Source organism: Eptatretus burgeri, chromosome 12 (genome assembly GCF_056783735.1).
Source record: "Eptatretus burgeri isolate ZD-2024b chromosome 12, Ebu_testis_v1, whole genome shotgun sequence".
NCBI classification, from domain to species: Eukaryota; Metazoa; Chordata; class Myxini; order Myxiniformes; family Myxinidae; genus Eptatretus; species Eptatretus burgeri.
This window is the reverse complement of record NC_140972.1, coordinates 95699525-95720806: the sequence shown is the minus strand read 5'-3', so window position 1 is coordinate 95720806 and position 21282 is coordinate 95699525. Positions and strand designations below refer to the sequence as shown.

The 21282-nt window shown below is 46.8% G+C and overlaps 1 protein-coding gene across 1 annotated transcript in view; it reads left to right on the top strand.

Moving 5' to 3' along the window:
* Positions 1-18160, top strand: part of LOC147016187 (uncharacterized) — a 140602-nt gene extending 122442 nt beyond the window's left edge. Inside the window, exons 7-9 of the mRNA XM_085848975.1 lie at positions 13392-13460; positions 14366-14858; positions 16886-18160. Coding sequence (XP_085705101.1) covers positions 13392-13460; positions 14366-14558 — 262 coding nt within the window. The 3' untranslated portion in view covers positions 14559-14858; positions 16886-18160. The remainder of the gene's footprint in view (positions 1-13391; positions 13461-14365; positions 14859-16885) is intronic.
* Positions 18161-21282: the final 3122 nt, after the last annotated feature.

Here is a 21282-nt window from a genome sequence, read left to right as displayed (position 1 = left end):
ACCATTTGGGGACAAAGCGCTAACATTGACTAACATCCATCGGGAATCTTACGTCATTGGTTTGAATCTGCACGTCCAACTTGCTCTCTGTCCTATTTTCCACACTGGACACCACACTGATTGAGTTGCCTGGATGGGTTTAGTGCCTTGCTCTAATCTGGCACAAAGCAGACAGTTATCCATGACTTCCATTGAATATGATTTGAGAATGAAAGTCAACCTTCCCTGTCCATCTTCTGCAGTGTGAAAGGTCCATAACTGTTGAAAGGCATTTAACTTTGTCCGTGATTGTGTTAATATGAACTAGCAGGGAGCTGCAGACCATCCGCATAATGTAAAATGTGACTTCAACTCCCCAACTCCACACGTCCGCACCTCCCCCCCCACCTCACAAACCCCGTCATCAGCCCAGCCTCCAAAACCCAAAGTCATTAAGTTCTCAACCTCCCCTTCCTAGCCCGAAGGCTTTAATCTCCTCTCCACTTCAAGCCTTCAACCCCCACCAGAACTGCTCAACATCCCCCCCACCAAAAATCTTCAACTGCTGCCCCCCACACGTCTCAACCTCCCCCACCCCACCCCCACCTCACAAACCCCGTCACCAGCCCATCCTCCAAAACCCAGGCATTAAGTTTTCAACCTGTCCTTCCTAGCCCGAAGGCTTTAATCCCCTCGCCACTTCAAGCCTCCACCCCCCACCAGAACAGCTCAACACCGCCCCCGCCCCCACCAAAAATCTTCAACCGCTGCCCCCCACACGTCTCAACATCCCCTCCCAACTCTGTCCCTTCTTTGCCCCCCTTTACAAACCCCAAATCTCGGTATCCCCCACCTCCTCTCCTCTCGCTCATAAAAGTGACAGGGCATTCTTACATCGATCACTACACGTTTAATCTTGTGTCACCACAATCACAGAGTTTGAAGTTCTCTTACTTGGAACCTCCTCATCATACTCCTCAATAAACGACTATCCCGGTGTGACAGAGCAGTTTTTACTGCTACATTGAGTCAATGGTACTTCCAGTTTGTTTCCCTCAACTTGGACCAGTCCATTTCCCACCCTACACACACACACACACACACACACACACACACACACACACACACACACACACACACACACACACAGACACAGACACAGACACAGACACAGACACAGACACAGACACAGACACAGACACAGACACAGACACAGACACAGACACAGACACAGACACACACACACACTGGAATGGAAGATTTCATAAGAGGGGATTAAAGGTCCGGTAGTGTGAAAGTGTGTTCAGTGAGCAGGACGTCACAGAGCAGATCTCACAACCTACGTTTTAAGCAAGATTATAATTGTTGGACTCTTTCTTGATTTGATATTGTGCTTTGTCGTTGTGTTTGTTATTATTTTTGGGTTTCCTTGGGACAGACTTTTGGCTGTGCTGTGCGGTGCACTTGGCTGGGGGAGTCTGGTCTGATGCCTTGTCCTCGAGGCTTGACAACCAAGGTTTTCTTTGATGTTGCAACTGGAAACGAAGATGAATAGACGACACTTCTATCGTGTGCTGAGGTCCTTTTTCTCTGTGTAACATTTGTTGTCATGGACAGGATTTCCAAAGGCAAACGTCAAACCGTGGCTGGTTCCTGTGGCTGACATCGAGGACAGATTGCATCTACTGAACGGTCATCCAGAACGGCATCGATGTTGTACGATATGATTAGCAGTAAGCTCCCAACTACGTTTAGAATGATTAAATGAATTGTGTTAAACTGTTCTTGAAACAGTTTAAACTGTTCTTTAATATTTGACTTGACACTCAACTGATGACTTATTTTCCTTTCAATAGAGTAGCTTGAATAACCTTTAGTCGTGCTCAAGGAAATGGAAGGGCGGTAGGCCGAGATGGAGCAAATGATTGAGGGGCTGCAGCGAACCATGCCAAATAAATGGGTGGAAGTTGCTACAGCTACAGGCTTCAAAGGAGGGTGTTGAGCATCTCATCAAAGTAGTGGTCATGATTTGCGAGCCACATATGAGGAAAAGACTTCCAAGGTGTCCTCCCTGACCTCCACAGAGGAAGGGAGAAGAATCCCACCCCGAATGTTCTACCTATCTACTGCAAGGCAGCTGGAAAGGTAGGGGGAAGGCCCAGAAAACCAGGTGACCCATCTGTTGAAGATTGGATCGAAGATGCGCAGATGGTCATGGCATCCAAATGCCTGAATGATAGTGAGCAGGCAGCATTCCTGATGGAGCATCTGCCTGGAAAGGCTCGTAGAGAAATACTTGGAAGGGGTCAAGATGTCCAGAAGAGTCCACATCTGATTTGTGAAGTCCTGACAAGGGTGTTTGGTGACGGTAGTAGTCCACCACGGCTACAGCAGAAATTATATGGGTCCAAACAGTCTGAAGGAGAGGACATTGTATTGGTATCACAAGAGCTTTTTGACCGGATCATCCTACTCGATCCCTCATTCAAACTATTGAAAAATCGTCTAGCTGAAGCAGTGAGGGATGATAACATCCAGATGGAGATGAGAAGGCTTATCTCTGACAAGCCTGTACTTTCCTTTGATGCACATGATTGTCTCACAAGATCATGGGTAAGAACAAGACCTCCAAGACTGGGAGAGAGAGAAAGCCACCAGGGAGGTGACCACTGATGTAAATGGGGAGATGTGCATCATGCTGAAGAAACAAGCTGAGGAAATTGCTACACAACAAGCACAGATCCACTCCTTGCTGTCTCACCTTCAAACCAAGCCCCTAGGCCAGTCATACCCAAGAAATAAGATAAGGAGGTGCTGGATTTGCAATGGCACTGGACACTTCAAACGAGGCTGTCCACAACCATGACCTACTCTGCAGACAACAGGGACAGTAGCACCATCCAGCACCAATGCATTCCTCCTTTCTTTTAAGGAATCAAAGTAGTCAAGTCTTCCACCGAGAACCAGGTGATGGGTGAGGCTATTGTAGGAGAAGGCTCAGTTTTGAGGAAAACAATAGGCGGTTGTCCACAGAGTGACGTGAGATTTGTGAGAGTAGATGCTAGGTGCGTAATTGACACAGGAGCAGAAATTGTGGATGATAATTATGAATCGATTCTTCAGGGATTTTTTTTTTGTGAAGAGTACGAGCTGGTAGATATCTTCACACATCCAAATCTCAACTTCACAGGGATCAGAAATTCCTCACCATGGGTACATTGAGCACTCCATCACTGTCCTGAATCATGCTTTCCACAGTCTTGGACTCCTAGTAGTTTGGGACCCAACAAATACCCTGATGGAAGCAAGGAAGTTGAGAGTGCCTGTTTTATTGGGATCGAAAGTGCTATGAGACATTCAGGCATCAATGAAGGGCATTTATGATGACAAGTACATGAAAAAGGTCAACAGCTTGGTAATAGTAGGCCATGGACTTTCACCGATTACTTCATGCGACAAAGATATATCAAACTTTACCCGAACTCTGAACTGTGCAAGTAGCAGTGCATGAAGCCATTCTGTTACCTGCTTGCCCAATCACTGTCATGGAGGGATCATGTCAACCTTCATTAGTAAGTTGACACTAGCCCCACTTAGAGCATCACGTCTCCCATGGAGTTGAGCTAAGTAGTGGTATAACACTGGGAGCAACTCTAGTCACCGGTGGTGGTATTCTTCTTCTTGCGTGTGGCAGCTTGGCTGCTGGGTAGCTATCACTTTGTTGGGGAGCAGCTGTGCTGTTAATTCAGTGGCCAACAGGGCTCAAACTCAGGACCTTAAGATCCCAAGTCAGACACCCTAATCGCAAAGCCAACACCAGGCTTCGGTGGGACTGGTATGATACCAATACAGGTTGATAATTTTAGTGATCAAGATGCCTACATCCAATCTAGAACCCCCAACGGCATCCTTAAATCTGCCACCATCATATTAAAATACGCAATATAGTATCTGTTTGTGTACTGTCTGTCTGATGGTTTTTTTGACCACGATACATTCGGTCGTTACTTATCCAATCTCAACCAAACTTGACAGAAGGACAAAGGGTCACGCGGTGGAGGTTGTAGTGGCTTCATTTGTGACCCTCTCCAAATGGGTGTTCCTTCTTGAGTGAAGTCCATGTTGAGGTGTATATCCGTGTTGAGATAGCTAATTGTCGCCTTTTTTCCAAGGCCGCTTCAAATATCAAAACTAACAACAACACGACGTCATATTAATGTTATTAGAAAACAATATTTTATCTATCTATAATTCCAGAAATATGTGTGTGTGTGTGTGTGTGTGTGTGTGTGTGTGTGTGTGTGTGTGTGTGTGTGTGTGTGTGTGTGTGTGTGTGTGTGTGTGTGTGTGGGTGTGTGTGTGTGTGTGTCTGTGACTGCTGTTTCTCGACAACCGCTGGTCCGATCTAATTGAAACTTGCCAAGTTTTAGTGTGCGAACTTTAGTGTGCGAAAGAGTTGTGGAGTGCCTTCAAGACCACCATCCTTGATGTTGCCGGTGGATGTCTTGCAACTCACTATAGGTCGAAATAAAATTTTGCCTCTCATGGGACACTGAATACCATTGACCAGTCGCAGGGTTAGGCTTAATGGCAGAGCTGAGCTGTTCTGGGATTTGAGGCATAAAACTATACATACACGGAGGGTGGACAAGGAGGCCGATGTGTGAGGAGTCTGTACAGGGGTAGAGCATCATCTGTGATCAAGTGATTCTTGTCCTGCTCACAGGGAGATTTGCGCATTGCGTTCCTCCAAGCCCATCCGTCTGTGCACTGCAGTTAGAGCAGAGGGTGGTACGTTCTTGACAGAGGAGTCCGAAGCGAAGGCCCGCTGGGCAGGTTACTTTGAGCGGCTGTATCAGGCTGATCCACCTCTGTCGAGTTGGATGTCAGTGGTGTTACTATCGTGATTGCTGAACCTCAAATCAACTGTGATCCACATTTTTTGTGGAAACACAAGCTGCGGTGAACCGTTTGAAATGGGGTAAAGCTCCTGGGATCTGTGGCATCCATGCTGAACTTCTCAAAGCTGGTGGAAATGCTGTACTCGTGTCGTTGCATGCAGTTGTGTGCTCTGCTTGGAACACAGGCATCATCCCAACTGATTGGAAGAGGGGTCTTGTTGTCCCTCTCTGGAAAGGGAAGAGTGATTGCCAGGACTGAAACAACTACCGAGGGGTGATGCTGTTCTCAGTGCCGGGCAAGTTCTTTGCTCGAATACTACTTGATGGGGTTTGCCACCATATAATTGATCAACAGTGCCCAGAGCAGTCAGGCTTTACACCAAAGAGGTCAACATTTGACCATATCCTTGCTCTTGCCAGACATGAGATTTATTGATTTATCCCTCGACTTATTGTGTGCTTTCGATACAGTCTGGCATCCCGCACTGCTCACCAAAGCCCCCTTCTTATGATGTCCAAGGCAATCTCCACTCATTGATCACAGACTTCCTCTCCTGTCACAGTCACCGTGTAGCTCTTGATGGAATTCTCTCATCTCCTCTTCCTGTCCAGGCTGGAGTTCCTCAAGGCAGTGTTTTTGGCCCTGTGCTTTTTATGGTTTTCATCAACAATCTCTCTGACTTTCTGGAAAAAAATTCTTCATGACTTTGCTGATGACTCTACCCTCTGCCGTACCATCTGTCATCCCTCAGATCGGCAGACAGCAGCCTCTTCACTCTCTACAGACATGCATAGAATAACAAGCTGGTCAAGCACTTGCAACATGTTTTTCAATCCTGACAAATCCTGACAAAACACTCTCACTTTGTCTCTCCGAAAGGACCGTCTGGAACCTCCCACCTCCACACCCTCTTCCCACTCTACTTTCTCAACGATCCCGTTGAAGTCGTCCTTTCATTCAAGCTTCTGGGTCTTACTATCTGCCACGATCTGTCCTGGGAAAGCCACATCTCCAAGCTGGCATCCAAAGCCAGATGCCGACTGGGCATCCTCCGTCGTGCAAAGTCCTTCCTTGGCACACCTGAATTTCTAACCACTTACAAAGCTTGCATCCACAGTCTGATGGAGTACTGCTCCCCATAGGGGCTGGTTCTCCTGCCTCACACCAAGCTTGACTTCATGCTGTGGAAACCAAGGCTTTTAGGATGATTGGTATCTCCCGCGATGAAGCCAAGTCTTTGGGTCTCTCACTCTCTCTCACTGAAGGCAGGTTGGTGGTCTTTCTGTCTTCTCCCATCTCCGCTCTGGTCCTCTCACGTTCACTCTTTCATTCCTCTTTTTTTCCCACCTCTGGAACAAACTCCCACACTCTCTTCAATCCCACTCCTCCCTCCAGGTCTTCAAAACAGCTGTTCAACAACATCTCATATCTTCCCCTATCCAAAATCTTGATCTTTTGTACCCCCTTTAATCCATTCCGAACCCACCTCCTTCAAATCCCCTGTTTTCCTTCCTGAAAGTCCCAGTCGTACCATCTTGTGTACCCCACCCCATCCCTCTCCCTTCCACGGATTTCCTATTGTCTTTGGTCCCCACTATTTTGTGCTTTCCTCTCCCGTCCCTCTTGTCTCCTACCTTGTTTTATGTTTCTATGCATTAGCTCTTCCACGAGCCTCGACTTGGGATACAAAAAAACCGAACACCCACCTAACAGCCCCCCCCCCCTTCATAGCTACTTCCACCCCTAGATCCTTCTGTGTGACATGCTCCCAAAGCTTGACCTTACATAATGTAATATCTATTTTCATTATTCCTACCCATTCCCATCACCTTACATTTATTTTTGCTAAATTCCATCTGCCAATCTTTTGCCCAATCTCTGAAAGCATCAATACTTTCCTGTATCTGATCACCACCCCCTCTGCTATCCACCTCACCTCCAAGATGTGTGTCATCTGGAAATTTGGAAAGCTTACTCTTTACCCCATTATCCAAATCGTTTCTGTAAATAATGAATAATGATGGTCCTAGTACTGATCCCTGAGGTACCCTACTACTTACATCCTCCCACTCACAGCCACTCTTTGCTTCCTATTATTAAGCCAGTTTGCAATCCAATTATCTACCTGACCAACCACTCCACAAGCTCTCGCCTTGGCTCACAACCTCCGATATGGTACCTTATCAAATGCCTTCCTAAAATCTCGATGCACGATGTCAACTGCCTTTCCCTCATCCACCCAATCAGAAACTACTTTGTGCAACTCAATTAGCTTTGTCAAACAAGATCTCCCTTTAGTAAACCCATGCTGGTGGCATGCTGGTAAAATCGTTTTCCATTGTGTTCTGTTCTGGCCAGCTCCTCGGATTGTGGCCACAACTCTCCTTCAGGTGCAAACAGTTCCGTTGGCTTCAAGACAATGTTTATATACTATATTTTTAAAACAAGCTTGATGTTTAAAAGCATTTTGTTGTGCTGATGAAGTCATAATGAAGAAACAATGCAGAAGAAACAATCCACCTGACCATTTCACAGTTCATCTTTTGGGAGGAGGTCCATGTCCCTTCCTCAATTTGGAGATCTCGACAGGTTATCCTCACACCACAACTGCACGCTGGGTGAGGAGGAATCTCTGGTATAGTCGAACAAGTCCTTTCTTTATTCCTTAGATAATGGTGTGATGGTCAATCGGTTGCTATAAGGCATAAGCCTATTATCGGAAACACGAGTGATAGACCTCATCGAGTGGAGGGGTGACAGACCTCGTTGTTGTGAATTGAAGTTCACTTCAGGAAAACATCCAATATTCCATTGTTGGTGTGTTGGATTGTCCAAAGCCCATGAAGATGAATTACTAGACAATTGACTTTACAACACTTAGATTTCAACTTTGGGATCCTCGCAGCATAACCCCAGTGGGCTGGCAGAATATCTTAGGGGTGGCCCTCTCATCTTTGAGCTCTCTGGTCCAGCTTTGATTCTTGACCCGACTATAAACTCTCACCCTGGTGTTTTGCACTCATTGTGTAGTGTCGGTGAGCTTACAATACCGCTGATGGACGTTAATCTGGGAGCTCTCGGTCAGCATTATCTGGTGGATACGAAAGATCCCGCGGTGTCTTTAGACAAAGAATAGGCGAGTTATCACTGGAAACCGGTTCAAATTCCAAATTACTACGTACACCTATGGTCATGCAATGCAGCCACCTCGACGAGCTGCTCGGTAGATCATGGACAAAAGGTTGCCGCACTATCCGCATAATTGGCTGGCAGAGGTGTCCAGCGATCTAAGAGGGCCTGAAAAGCAGAGGGGACGGAATTTACTCAGATGGGATTGCAAAATGCAAAGCAAGCCGACCCAAATGCTGATCCAAGGAGGAGTTCAGATGAACACCTGCTTTATTATTTAACAAGCAATAGCTGATATTTTTGTTGCGTTCCAATCCAGTTCACTGCTATTATAATGCAATCAAAGAGCCATCATCAGATGGAATCAGAAAAGATCAGGATGAAAAGATCTTTTGTCTGGAGCCAAAGAATCAGTGCCAAGCGAGGACGTAGTTAAGACGATGTAATTTTACGCGATGTTAACCATTATTAATACGTGAAATAGACTGCTATTGTCACAGGAGGTCCGTGGGAGCCTCGGGCAGTTCGCATGTGATTAGTTTCCACTGGCATTTTTGCAAAGTCTCACTGCGACCAAATAGAGCATAAACGCCGTTCAGACGTGTCCAGATTTAGCCCTGGACCACTGCAGAGCCCAGAGACGCTTTTAACATCTCGTTTGTGTCGGGAGAACAAAATGGGGGGGGCTGGGGGGCTGGGGGGCATCCTGCACATGCAATCAAACACTGTTTTTTTTACCAATGTATCTTACTATAATTCACCGTCTGTCCGTCCGTCTGTTCCCAGGTACCGCAAAAACGGCTGAACCGTTCACAACCATTTTTGGGGTATGTAATCCTGGGACCCCTTGGAGTAAAATAGGCATAAATATAATAACATGACCCCCTTGACGGCTCCCATAGAGAGCGGGTGCTTCTGGTACGTTACACTTATTTAGCTTCTCTTTTTGGTTTTCACTTGAAATGCTCCGAATATCGAGTGCGGGGGGGGGGGGGTGGGATATTGTATAGGTTAAATTCAAACGGCTTCTTTCATTTCATCGACACTGTTCTCGTCAATGTCACGGGCACTGGACACCCGAGTGACGGGTGCCCTGTAAACTGCACCTGATCGGAACCTCCGCGTGCCACCAATTTCTGGAACAACGCGCCATGGACGGAGCATGATCGACTCGCTTAGATCTAGTCTTCCAGATCTTGTGAAGAAATAGCATGGCTTTAGATAAGACCACGGTAGATGTTACTCAAGGAAAGGTTGGCCATTTTATCGGAGGTAAGGGTCTGAACAGTTTGTAGATAAGAGTTGTTGGTGTGTGAGGGTAGTTGTCTGGACAAGCAGGCGTGGTTGAGGAGATGCCTGATATATCCCACCGTTAGTGGGGTGGAACTGGCATTTTGGATGAGGAGGGACAGGGTATGAAACAACAATTACTCCTGTGATGGTTGGACTTCTACCAGCACTCACCGGAATGCGTGATATCATCTGACACGGTGATGGTTTTGAAAAATAAAGTCTACTTTTTGCCAGGGAGCAATATAGGAAAGGCAAATAGGATTTTAGAGTGCTTTCATAGGGGCATAGTTAAGGTGGTGTTAACATTATACTGGTAGTTAGTGAGGCTTCCCACGATGATTGTGTCTGGTTGTGGTTGCCGTAGTTGAAGGACAAAGCTGCCATGGAAGGAGTTCTTTGTGGAGCAAGCTGTTAGTTTGTGGAGTTTGTGGAGCAAGTTTGTGGAGCAATCTTTCACCTGCCAATGCACTGCAGCAAGCAAAGGACGTCTGTGACTCCATGGGCCTGAATCAATCGGTGAACTTTCCGACCAGGATTTCTGCCAATGGCACGTCCTCCCTTCTGGACTTGGTGATGATCAAATTTATTGCTAATGTCTCTTGTTCTTCCACAGTTCCAATTGGTTCGTCTGACCTTGTGCTTGTGAGGTCAACATTTCTTTGTCTACTGTCAGTTAGCCACCTCAGTGCCGGTGAGTCTGGCATTTAACTTGGGTAGACTGGCAGTGACTGTAAGCTGCCACCTCACTTCATGACTGATCTTCTATCTCAACCACCCCTGATGTTGATGTGGCCTGGGAATACTTCCACAGAAACCTGCTCTCCCTTATATTATGCACAGTTCCATCCCATATCGCCTTCAGTTAGTCCACCCCTTATTCATGCCCATGGTACACTGAATCCTGCACTTAGGCAGTTTTCTTGAAACAACTTGCGGTCTTTTCCTGGAAGGCAAAACCAACCAAAGGCAACCGAGAATCATTCCACAGAGCTTGCACAAAGTGTGGCCACTCTCAGAAGAGCCAGAAAATGACATCTGTCCAACCTCAAGATTGAATTTTCAAACTTGTCTCTTTCCTCAAAGACCTGGTGGCACCTTAAGTCTGCCTCTGGTATATGTTTACTCTTCATACCTTCCCTCTCTTCAAATGACACCACAGCTGACTGCTCATGACAAGGCCGATTGCCACAATTCTGTCTTTACTTCCAAATCTTGTGTCCCCCCCAACCCATCCCCCAAACCCCTCGCTCTCTGTACTCACCCTACCCAGTCACATCCAACTGCTCCTGTGCTCTGTGTCTTTTTCACCTGTGAAGGTGAACTTTCTGGCAACCCTCGACGCTCACGGTGCAACTGGACTGGACAGCATCAACTCACGTGTCTTATAAACCTGCCCTGCTGCTCTTGCACATCCTCTTTCTGCTCTGTTTACCCTATCATGTGGCATAGTTCATCTTACATCTGATTGGAAATCAGCCAACATCACTGTTAAACATATATAGGTGCAAAAAACGATCCCTTAGCTGCGGACACATCAGCTTTCTTCCAATCATCAGCAAGGTCATGGAATCCAGAATTGCAGTTGGCATCAAATCCTTGCTTTTCCTCTTACGGCCTCATCTCAGATCACCAATTTGGATTCAGAACAGGTCATTCTACCTTGGACATGCTGCTCCTGCTCTCCCAAAAATGGATGGAGGCCCTTAATTTCAGGCATGAGATCAGTGCTGTCTCTCAAGACCCATCTCATGCTTTTGTTACAGTCTGGCACCCGGCGTTGCTCTCCAAACTCTCTGTTGGCATCCAGAGCTAACCCCACAGATGGTTTCCTGACTTCCTCTGTTCTCCTCATCAACATGTGTCTCTCAAAGGAATCCTTTCATTTCCTCTCCCTGGCAAGGCTGGAGTGCTACCAAGGCAGTGTTCTGCACCCAGTCCTATTCCTAATCTTCATCACTGATCTCGCTGACTCTCTGGAAAATACTCTTTGCTGATGATTCCACCCTCTGCCATGGCATCGTCCACACACCAGATAGGCAGGAAGGAAACCGCAGCCTCTTCCCTCTCTCCAGACCTTGACAACATTGCAAGCTGGTCCAACAGTCGGAATATGTATTTCAATCCTCACAAATCTCACACTCACTCTGTCTCTTTGGTATGACCATCTGGCGAACCCTCCAATCTGTTTCCATTCGGAAAACTTTCTTGAAGAAGTTCAATGATTCAAACTTTTGGGCCTCACTATCAGCTATGATCTTTCTTGGGCAAACCACATATCTAATTTGGCCTCCAAAGGCACTTGTCGACTGGGCATCCATCGTCGTGTCATCTTTCTTTGGCACACCTGAACATCGATCTATTTAAAAGACCTTCATCCACAGCTCAATGGAGTACTGCTTTCCCCTTCGGGCTGGTGCTCCTGACGCACACCTTGCTCAGCTTGACGCCATGGAAACCAAGACCTTCAAAATCAATGGTATCTCCCACGATGAAGGTGAGCCTCTGGGCCTATCACTTTCACATCTTAGACAGGTAGGTGGTTTCTGTCCTCTTCTGCCTCCTTTCTGGTCTTGCATTCTCTGCCTTTTCCATTCTCTGCCCTTCCCTTCCCCTCCCCACCACTCCCCCCCTCCAGGTTTCTGTAGGACATGTGTGGTTTGCCAGGAACCCACTTCTGGTGAAACTCCCAAAATGCAGGCTCAATGCTCACCTCCACTCACTCGTTCCTCTTTTCTCTCATCGATGGAACCAATTTCCTCAGTCTCCTCAATGTCATTCTTCCATACAGGGGTTGAAGACAGCTGTTCACCTCCATCTCAGATCATTGCCCATCCATACCCATGATCTTTTCTAACCTCATTAACCCTCCCCAAGTCCACCTCTTTCTGTGTTATTACATCCCCACCCCACCCCCCACATGCCACTCCCCCACCTTCCTCTCTGATTTTTGTCTCTTACATTTCTTCGTCTTCCTCTGCTTTACCGTCCCGTCCACTTCTGTGATTGAGTTTGCACCTGCACCCAACTTGTTCACCCCGTGTCCTTTTTTTCCTCCAGTTCTCCTATTTGTCCCTCGATCATGCTGTTGGTGTGCCCCCCTCCCCCCACCACCCTTCACCTATATTCCCATTGTTCTTCTCATTCTGTTAAGTGTTATGTCCTGGTCTGTTTTGTGTTCTCGCTTCTCCACGATCTTCAACTCTGGATCCAGGTAAATAGACAAACACTGTGCCGCACTCATCCACTCCCTCCAGGACTCCATGTCACACATCCATTATCTCAAGCACACTCATCCATTCTTTTAAAGATTTGTGTGCACAGGCAGCTCTGCCATTCTCATGTGGGGTCCTGTGCATGATCAGCTTGTAATATGAAACCGGCCACAGAGTAGCCATTGTGCTTTTCCTTGCAGATGATAGGAGACATCAGAAGGCCTCGCTGTGTTTGTCCCACAGAGCCAGCATGGCCACATTCGATCCCAGCCTTTGTTTCCACGTGGAGATAATTCACAAAGACCCTGAAATATTCAAACGGCGCCGAAATGCCAACGATGTGTGAAATGAAAGCCTCTTCAGGAGATGTAAACAGTGGAACTGACATCACGCACATGGTCATTGTTCGTAATACACTCCAGTAGTAATGTGCCTCACAACGTGCATGCATGGTAAACGGACAGTGCAAATCGAGAGGAGCTGCACTGTCGGTGCACATTCAGTCAACACTGAAGGAATGGTGGATAAGCCACAAAGAAGCAATATGTCGGCCACAGGCACAAAGAGGAAATAGAGCCATTTACATGACCTCTTGGTAAGGATTGCTGTGCAGTGAATGAACAATCCGTCAATTTTGCGACGAAGTACCATAACTCTTCTCTTACAAAATCAATGACAGAGCCGTATGACAAAGGCGAGACCATAAGCCCAGGTAGAAATCCAATGAGGCCTTCCTGACACGCTTCACCGTGATTGAGCATGTTCCTACCAAATGCTCATGGTCTGCAACCCAGGACATGTCACACCTGAGCACCGACTGATACGACGGCCCATCAGCCCCTACTTCATAACCCTGTCTCCTTTCTTGTCTTCCAGGATGATGGAGAATCGGGGAACGGCTACGGGTCTAAAGGTCCCTCACTATGAAGGTCGTCCTAAAAGGAGGTAGGCCACAGACGGATCGACCGATGGTGCGAGTGCTTTTCGAGGGTTTAACCGAGGACATAACTTCTCGATGTTTGTTTCAGCTAGAACGAGCTGAGGATTTCTGAGTTGTGAAGGCAAAACCGATTGTCTAAATACAAAAACAATCGCCCAGACACGAGAGAGAGAGAGAGAGAGAGGGGTCATCGAATAATTACGTACGCACATATAGCTGCAATTTGGTGCTCCCATCTTGCCTTCCGTCGTCGTCTCCCCCCAGTACGCAGCACGCACGCATGATGCACGAGGCCATAACTACGTACGCTCCCCGGTCGTGCTTCGATAATAAATAGATTTGAACTCTGTGAAGGTCTTTGCATCCTCATCTCAGCCTTGGCCTTGTGCTGCTGTGACCCCCCCTGGGTTCAAATGCCCCACCATGTGTCGATTTGTCAGTTTTCTCCTAATGTCCTTGTCCCACACACTCGTGAAATAGTGCAAGCTCTTGCCTATGGGCGTTGCACACCGGGAAGAAAGTTGTGCATGAACTATCTCACATTACACCGTCATTAGTCAAGTTAACCGGGGTGTCCTTGTGACAAAGCAGAGGCCTTGTGGAAGTGACATCCCGGTGGAGAGATAAGGAAGGCGAGGGGAGACGTGTTGTCTCCCACGGGGGTTGGCACCCTTTAACCACCAGCTTATTACCGCCTTGTCCTGGATACCATTCGCAAAAGACAGATGTATCGCGAGGTCGCCGGTGGGACACCGTATTACTGATGATCGCTAATTTGTATGCTAATTCCAGTTGGTATTTGTGGCAGAGTTATGGTCGTTCTCTCCGATTTGAAGAAGGACATTTTCCTTGAATGAGTGGACCCGTGAATATTGTTGTTAATAATCTTGCCGTTACACTTGATTTACAGTGATCTACAACGGGGCTCGTGGGCATCGCCGGGTCCACGTGGCCCAATAAATTCCAAAATGGCACCACGACAAGCTTCAAGGACGTGGGACAGATCAGATCGGACGGTGGCTCGTGGAGAAACTTGTACAAATATCAATGCGCAGGACGAGGACATTTGGGAGACCTCGGCGTGCTTTCCTCTCCTCGGGTAGACCGACTCAAGCCTTTCACGAACCGGCTGCCAGGCCTGATGTTCGACTGAATGTGATTAGAGGAGGAATTTGTCATTCGTTTCCGATACGGCGACAACTCGCCGAGCTGCTGAACTCTTCGTGAAAGACACCGTGAGCTCTCCGAGGTCCACCGGCTGTTGCTCGCAGACGAGACACCAGGCTTGATGTCCGTCCGGGGGGGGGACGGCGCGCTCTGCGATGCACGCCCTGCCCGGGAACCACCGATGCAGCAGTTCATAGTCGGGTCGGGAATCGAATAACAGGCTGGACAGCACAAAGGTAAGGATGCTACCTCTGCAACACCTAAACCACACCTTTATTGCATTTGTCATGTCTACGTCATAGGCCACACCTCCTTTCCACTTGATCACACGAGCATCGCTGAACCCTTTAAATTTAATTCCTACACTAGCTCATGACGTATGATGTCCAAATCCTTCCTCTTTTCAGCTAACCATTGTCTGGCTTGTATTTTGTGTTTTGTTTCTGCTGCAGATATACCATTGTACGGCAATTAAATCCATATTGTTTGTTTGCCTGGTACAAATCTACGCTCCCGCAGTGAATTCGTGATTAAAACCACCTATAAAGGGCGCGTTGCTGTGAATCTAGCGTCGGGGCATTGCAACACGATTTTCTTGTGGATGCACTGAAAGCCTTTGGTCCTGTTGTTTGATTGTGCTTGTAACTGAGTCGAGTGGTTTGCGAGTAATCTAATGATATTTGCATCATCATCATCATCATCATCATCATCATCATCTGTATGGAGGGACAGCTTGTGTCCTATATATCTTGCGGTCCGCAGACAATGGGTTTTGGCAAACTTGCTGGAGGAGGGATACTTGCTCGCGAAGATCGAAACGTTTCTCACAGCAGTGTTTGTCCAAACCTAGTTTGAACACGTCTACAGAGGATCAGTCACCATGTATGGCCAAAGGGAGGTTGGTCCAATCCTCCATGATTCGTTCACCGAAAAGTTTCCTCTGATGATTCGTGTGGATCTTGTGACAAAGAGCTTGAGTGCGTACCTTTGTGTTGGCTGATACTCTGTTGGTGTGAACCGTTGACCTGGGTCTCCTCTCGTGAATTCCGTGGAGAATTTTGAACACGTGAATCGTATCCTTGCAGCTCTGCCGGTAGAGGAGTGACTGCATGTTCAGCTTGTGGAGTCGTTTTTAGTATTGTAGTTCTCGAACAGCTGGGCCATCCTCGTGCCTCTTTTCTGGACTTTCTCAATTTTATTCATGTCCAATATAAGACGAGGGCACCATGCTCCATATCCATGCTCCAGTTGTGGTCGTACTAAGGTTTTTGAAGAGTGCGTGCAGGAATTCCTTGCCCAGGTTTGGGAAGGTCCTTTTTTATGAGGCCCAGAGTTTTATTTTGCCTTGTTTAGCTGTGTTGACACTTGCTTTTGAAAGGACAGTATACTGTCGATGATAACACCTGAATCAGTTCTGTCACATCTTGTAGTGCTGAGTATACTTCTGACAGGCATTCCATCTGCCAAGATGAAGGACCAGCTTGCACTTTGCAACATTAAAGGGAAGCTGCCAGTCCTGGGAACATTCTATCGCACCAAGAAAGATTAATTTGAATGATGATGTAGCTGTTGCATCTGAGGCTGAACCATAAACTTTCATATCATCAGCACACACCTGTATGGTGTATGTGGCTCAGTATTGTGTCCCGCAGGTTGTTGATGAATAAGATGAACTTTGTTGGACCGAGTATGCTTCCTTGTGGGATTCGACTGTAGGCATATGTTCAGTCTGATTTGTCCTCATTTACTTCGGCCCTCTGCTGTTGGCATGTCAGAAAGGATCCCATCTGGGCCTGGTGATTTGCATATTTTCAGCTTGGTCAGTCTGGTCTTAACCACTTCCACTGATATTGTGACGTCATTATGCGGTGTTCCTTCCCAGACCTTGGGTGTCGTGGAGAAATGTGATTTGTCCTCAATGATGAATACATCCTCAAATGCTTTGTTAACAGTGTCTACTTTGTCTCTGTCAGATGTGGCTAAAGTTCGGTCATCTTTAACGAGGCTAGCAACTTTGATACGAGTCTTTGTGGTGTTGTTAACGTAGTGTCAGCACCTTTTGGGGGGTCACCTGGATGTCCTCCATCACATTTTTCTCAGTCTGTGCTGAAATTTCTCGTTGTAGACCTGAGTATGTTCCTAATCTGCTTACGTCTTGCATGATCATCACTGTTGCTTAATTCCATAATCTTATCCATGCTGATCGTTTTTGCCTTGACTGAGCTAATGAGTACTTCTTTTTCTTTTCTTTTATTACTTGCAGGATTTAAGGTTCGTCACAAACACACGAGACACAACGCAGGACTGTTAGATGAGACAAACAGCCACTGAGCTTGAGGGAAGTGACGTCACTTCTCAGTGCACTCTGGGTACCAGCGACCAAGAATGACGTCACATTTCTCACTACACTCAGCAAGGAATTTCCTCCTCCCCATGGATGCCAGCCAATGGTGATTATCCGTGTTCTTGTCCTTTTAAATGCTCAAGCAAGGAAGCAGCACGTATAGTATCATTTGGTGTGACTCGGCCGGGGTTTGAACCACTGACCTCCCAGACTGAGCAGATGCTCCAACCATTACATCCCCGAGTCCTTCTGGATTTGTTGGTTGCACGTTCTGGAATGCCATCCTGCATTGTTGTTGTTGTTGTTGTTGTTGTTGTTGTTGTTGATATTGTTGTTTTTTTACTAAGGTATTGGTGTACAAATGACCATGCTTCCTCACAGCCCACGTCTCCTATTTGTTCTTCCCAGTCGACCTTCTTAAGTTGCTCAATCAACTTGGCATAATCTCCATTGTAGTTACAATACGTTCCCCTGATCTGTCCGTACTCAATGTAAGGTCCAATAACAGGCAGCAATGATCGCTGAGACCAAGCGGAGGCAGATACTCAATGCCATTGATCATATGTATGCCTGGTGTTGGCTTTATGGTTCGGGTGGCAGGCTCAGGACCCTAGCTCGGGTCCTGTGTTCAAATCCTGCTCGGCCGTTGAATTAATACCAGGTGGGATTGACTCAGCCTGTCATTCTTCCGAGGTTGGCAAAATGAGTACCGGCTTGCTGCGATGATTGAGCCATTCGAGTATCCTGCGTCAGAGTGGCTTCCCATCCAGGATTGTGCCCAATAGCCCAGTAGACTGCTTCGGCAACACCGACGCTCTGTACAGTCTGGTCCCAATGGATAGATTGATCATATCTTCTTCTTAGTTTGTGATGACAAGATCAAGAACTGCAGGCTTCTGGCCTTCTCTGAATCTCATGTCTATGTACATATGTTGGTACAGAAAGGTGTTGTGTAGTAAATCAGGAAAATAATGTGCAGGAAAATGATCAGGAAAAAATCAGCCCCACGCGCTGTGGTTGTATGTGCCACCATTGCCATTGCCGGTCTGTTCCTGGGTAATCCATATCCCCCGCAATGAAGACGTATGCATCACTAGCCATGCTCATAGTCCATGATCATTTGTAATCACGTGACGTGTTAATGAAAAGGAAAAAAAAAAAAGACCCGAATGTGTTAAATAAATAATCATAGAATGGACGTCCTCATCAATCTTCTTCTTGAGCAAGTAAAACGTCAATTGAGAGGCCGCACCGCTGATGGAACGGACTCTGCGCTAATGGTCTGATTCCAGTTGTACAGCTCCAGGTGGATCTCGCATGTTGCTCGTTCTTTATTAACCCCTTTACAAAATGCTGACTCGGAGAAACCCTGGCAAGGCAGTCGGTGGCCAATCTAAGGGAACAATTACAATGCCAGGAGTGTTTGTGATGGAGGATGGATCGGCATCGGCGTGTGCGGTGTGCGCCCCCTGGCAAGCTTCTGAGATCGTTCATACCGTTTGTGTTCATTATGGGAGCCTGCACCTGTCCCATTAAATTGTCCACGTGTGCATCGGAGAACATCTCCTTGGTTTATCCTCTTCTTGGGCTTTCATACAGTAAATGCATTTTTTTTTCTCGTGAAAACCTTTACAAAGATGCAGGCTGGATGGATAAACGCGGCTCGTGCTGTGATGCGCTCAATCGCGGGTCTTGGTGATGGTCTCACCGTGTGGTCACCTACGCTCGTTTGATGGTTTTTAGTCTGTTTTTCAAATCTCACGGGATGGTACAGAAGTAGTGCATCTTACTATTGAGCTGTCTGGGCTGGGTTTGATTTCCACACCCACCGACTATAAACGACTAGATTGGTGGTTCACAAATTGCCCCGTCCCTCAGATGGATGTTAAGCCAGGCATCTCTTCCGCTCACTTTACTTGGTGGACCTCAAAGATCTCAAGAAGTCCTTTGATGAGGAGTAGTGCTGGACCAGACTCGGTGGTGTAATGGTTAGAGCGTCCACTTTGAGTCGAGGAGGTCGGTGGTTCAAACACTGTCCGAGTCGTACCAAAGACCTTGAAAAGAAAAAGGTATGTGCTGCTTCCTTGCTTGATACTCAGCATTTTAAAGGAAGGTGAGAGAGCATGGACAAACAACACTGGGAAGGTAATGGCAAACCACCCAGTTTAACCCTTGCCAAGAAACTGCTTCTGCACAAGCACCAACATTATGTAAAAGTGGTGTGGCATTTATCATTTATCACACTTATGTCTGTAATCCTCAGAAGTCACAAGACTCGTCTTGGTTTCATAAGCCTGTCTTTAATTCATGTAAAAAAATGAAAAATAAAAAATATAGCCATTCAGTACATGCAGTTACTTACAGTGTAATACTTTAACCAAAACCTACTATTCGTATGATGTGCTTTTGGCGACACACGACACAAGAATTTGTCTCCAGTAACTTCAGAGGGTTCAACAATACATTGGGATTCAGCTTTCCTCCATCCCAGAGTCGGGTATTAAAGGGGAAACGACAGTTGTGGAGCTGAACCGTTTCTTCGTTCGTTGTGAGCATGAAGCAGAATGGCAGGAAGAAGGTGGAAGTGGAAGAACGTGATTTCAGCATTCCTGAGTGGCACAGGAAGTCACAACGGAACCTGCAGCAACGACCATTATGTGGCTCCGTAATTTCCATCTCAAGTTATCCTTAATCGATCAATAAACCCAAAATATACCAGTTATTACGTGTGAATTAAAATTACCACAATGAGGTACTCAAAGATGATCATCGTCTGAAATCATCATACAGAGACACGCTGAAAATGGGAACCAAGAAACTCCAACATGTATCTCCGTTGTTCAATAGGAAGTCTATGGGCCGTTTGGCTCCTCATCGGGGAATCCCCGGTCAAACGACAGCACAATATTGTGGATGGGTCTCTCAAACACAGATTTTCCAACTTGGAGTTTGACCTTCTAGGTACGTCCATCTAAGGTAAGCTGGTCCAGGGTAAGCTTCGATTATATGAGTCAGTGCCATCATCTTGGCAGTGACTCATCCACCATCGTGGCTACATAATCTCGAGTGAGGTCATTCTGGAGCTTTGCCCATTTTTTTCATTCTTGCATGGTCGGCAGAAACTCAGACTTCCACCGTGACCAAAGGTCATTGACCAGGAAACGCACTTGGTGCAACCTGAGACAACAACACAGATTCTGGTGGACAAAAACATCTGGTGGAAGAAGAACCACCTCGGATTTCAGCGTCAGCAGCTGACCAGGCAAAATTGGCTTCTGGGAATCCAGGGAGTTCATGTCGACATGAGTGAGAGGCTGGCTGTTCATGATGGCCTCTGCCTCCATCATGAGAGTTGCTAACCACTTATCATTCGACTGCTCTCCATACTGCTGTGGGAGAACCTATAGGGTATTTCTGGTGGAATGAATCATCTTCTCCCATGTGACTGGCATGGGGATCGGGGCGGGGGGGGGCACATTCATACCCTGAGACTCCTCATTGGTTCATCTACCTGGACATCCCCAAACAATCGATGTGCCTGGCACTCGGTGCACCCAGGTATCAGTACTCTCATTACTTGGCACATCCAGAACCAGCACACTTGGTGATCGGCACATGTGGTGACTGCAGGCCGGTAGAGTCAATGTTACCTGACGAAGGAAATGTGACAGTGAGGTTTGATGAAACCTCATTTGCCTTTGAGGAAAAACTCCTGGCACTTCCAAACTTGTGATGAATAGTGTGTTTGTTGAATGAGAACATAAAGACACTTTTCCTGGTCGTCAAGTATCTTTAGCTGGTTGAGAGTGGACATGGCTGCCTCCCAATGGAAGATGAAGTCAGGTAAGTTGCGGAGTGCTTTGCCATCTCCTAGCTTGACTGTCGGCCACTTCTTTATCTTCTCACGAACGGTGTTGGCGACCATAAACTTGTTTCCATATCGATTAGCCACCAGTGTCTTTGCCCTGGTGCCAGCATCTGCAGTGTTTAGGGTGAGTAGTCTCTTGATGCACTGATGAGCCACTCCAGCAGTATATTGCCAACTGGTAAATAGTTACATTGGCCCAAGTCGTAGTCACTAAATGATAGTGGGTAATTGGAACACTGCATTGAAAACTTCTGGTTCCTTCTTTGGCAGTCCCTCTTGTCTGTGTTCCAGTACATCAGCCAGAATAGATATGGCACGAGACAAGTTATTTGGTTCAGCGCTGGGTTTAGCAGTACAGGGTGAGAATGGATGTACTTGGCAAGGGTTGAATGGGGACAATGATTAAGGGGACTGAACCTGCAGAATTGGAGAGAACTGATTAAGTGCT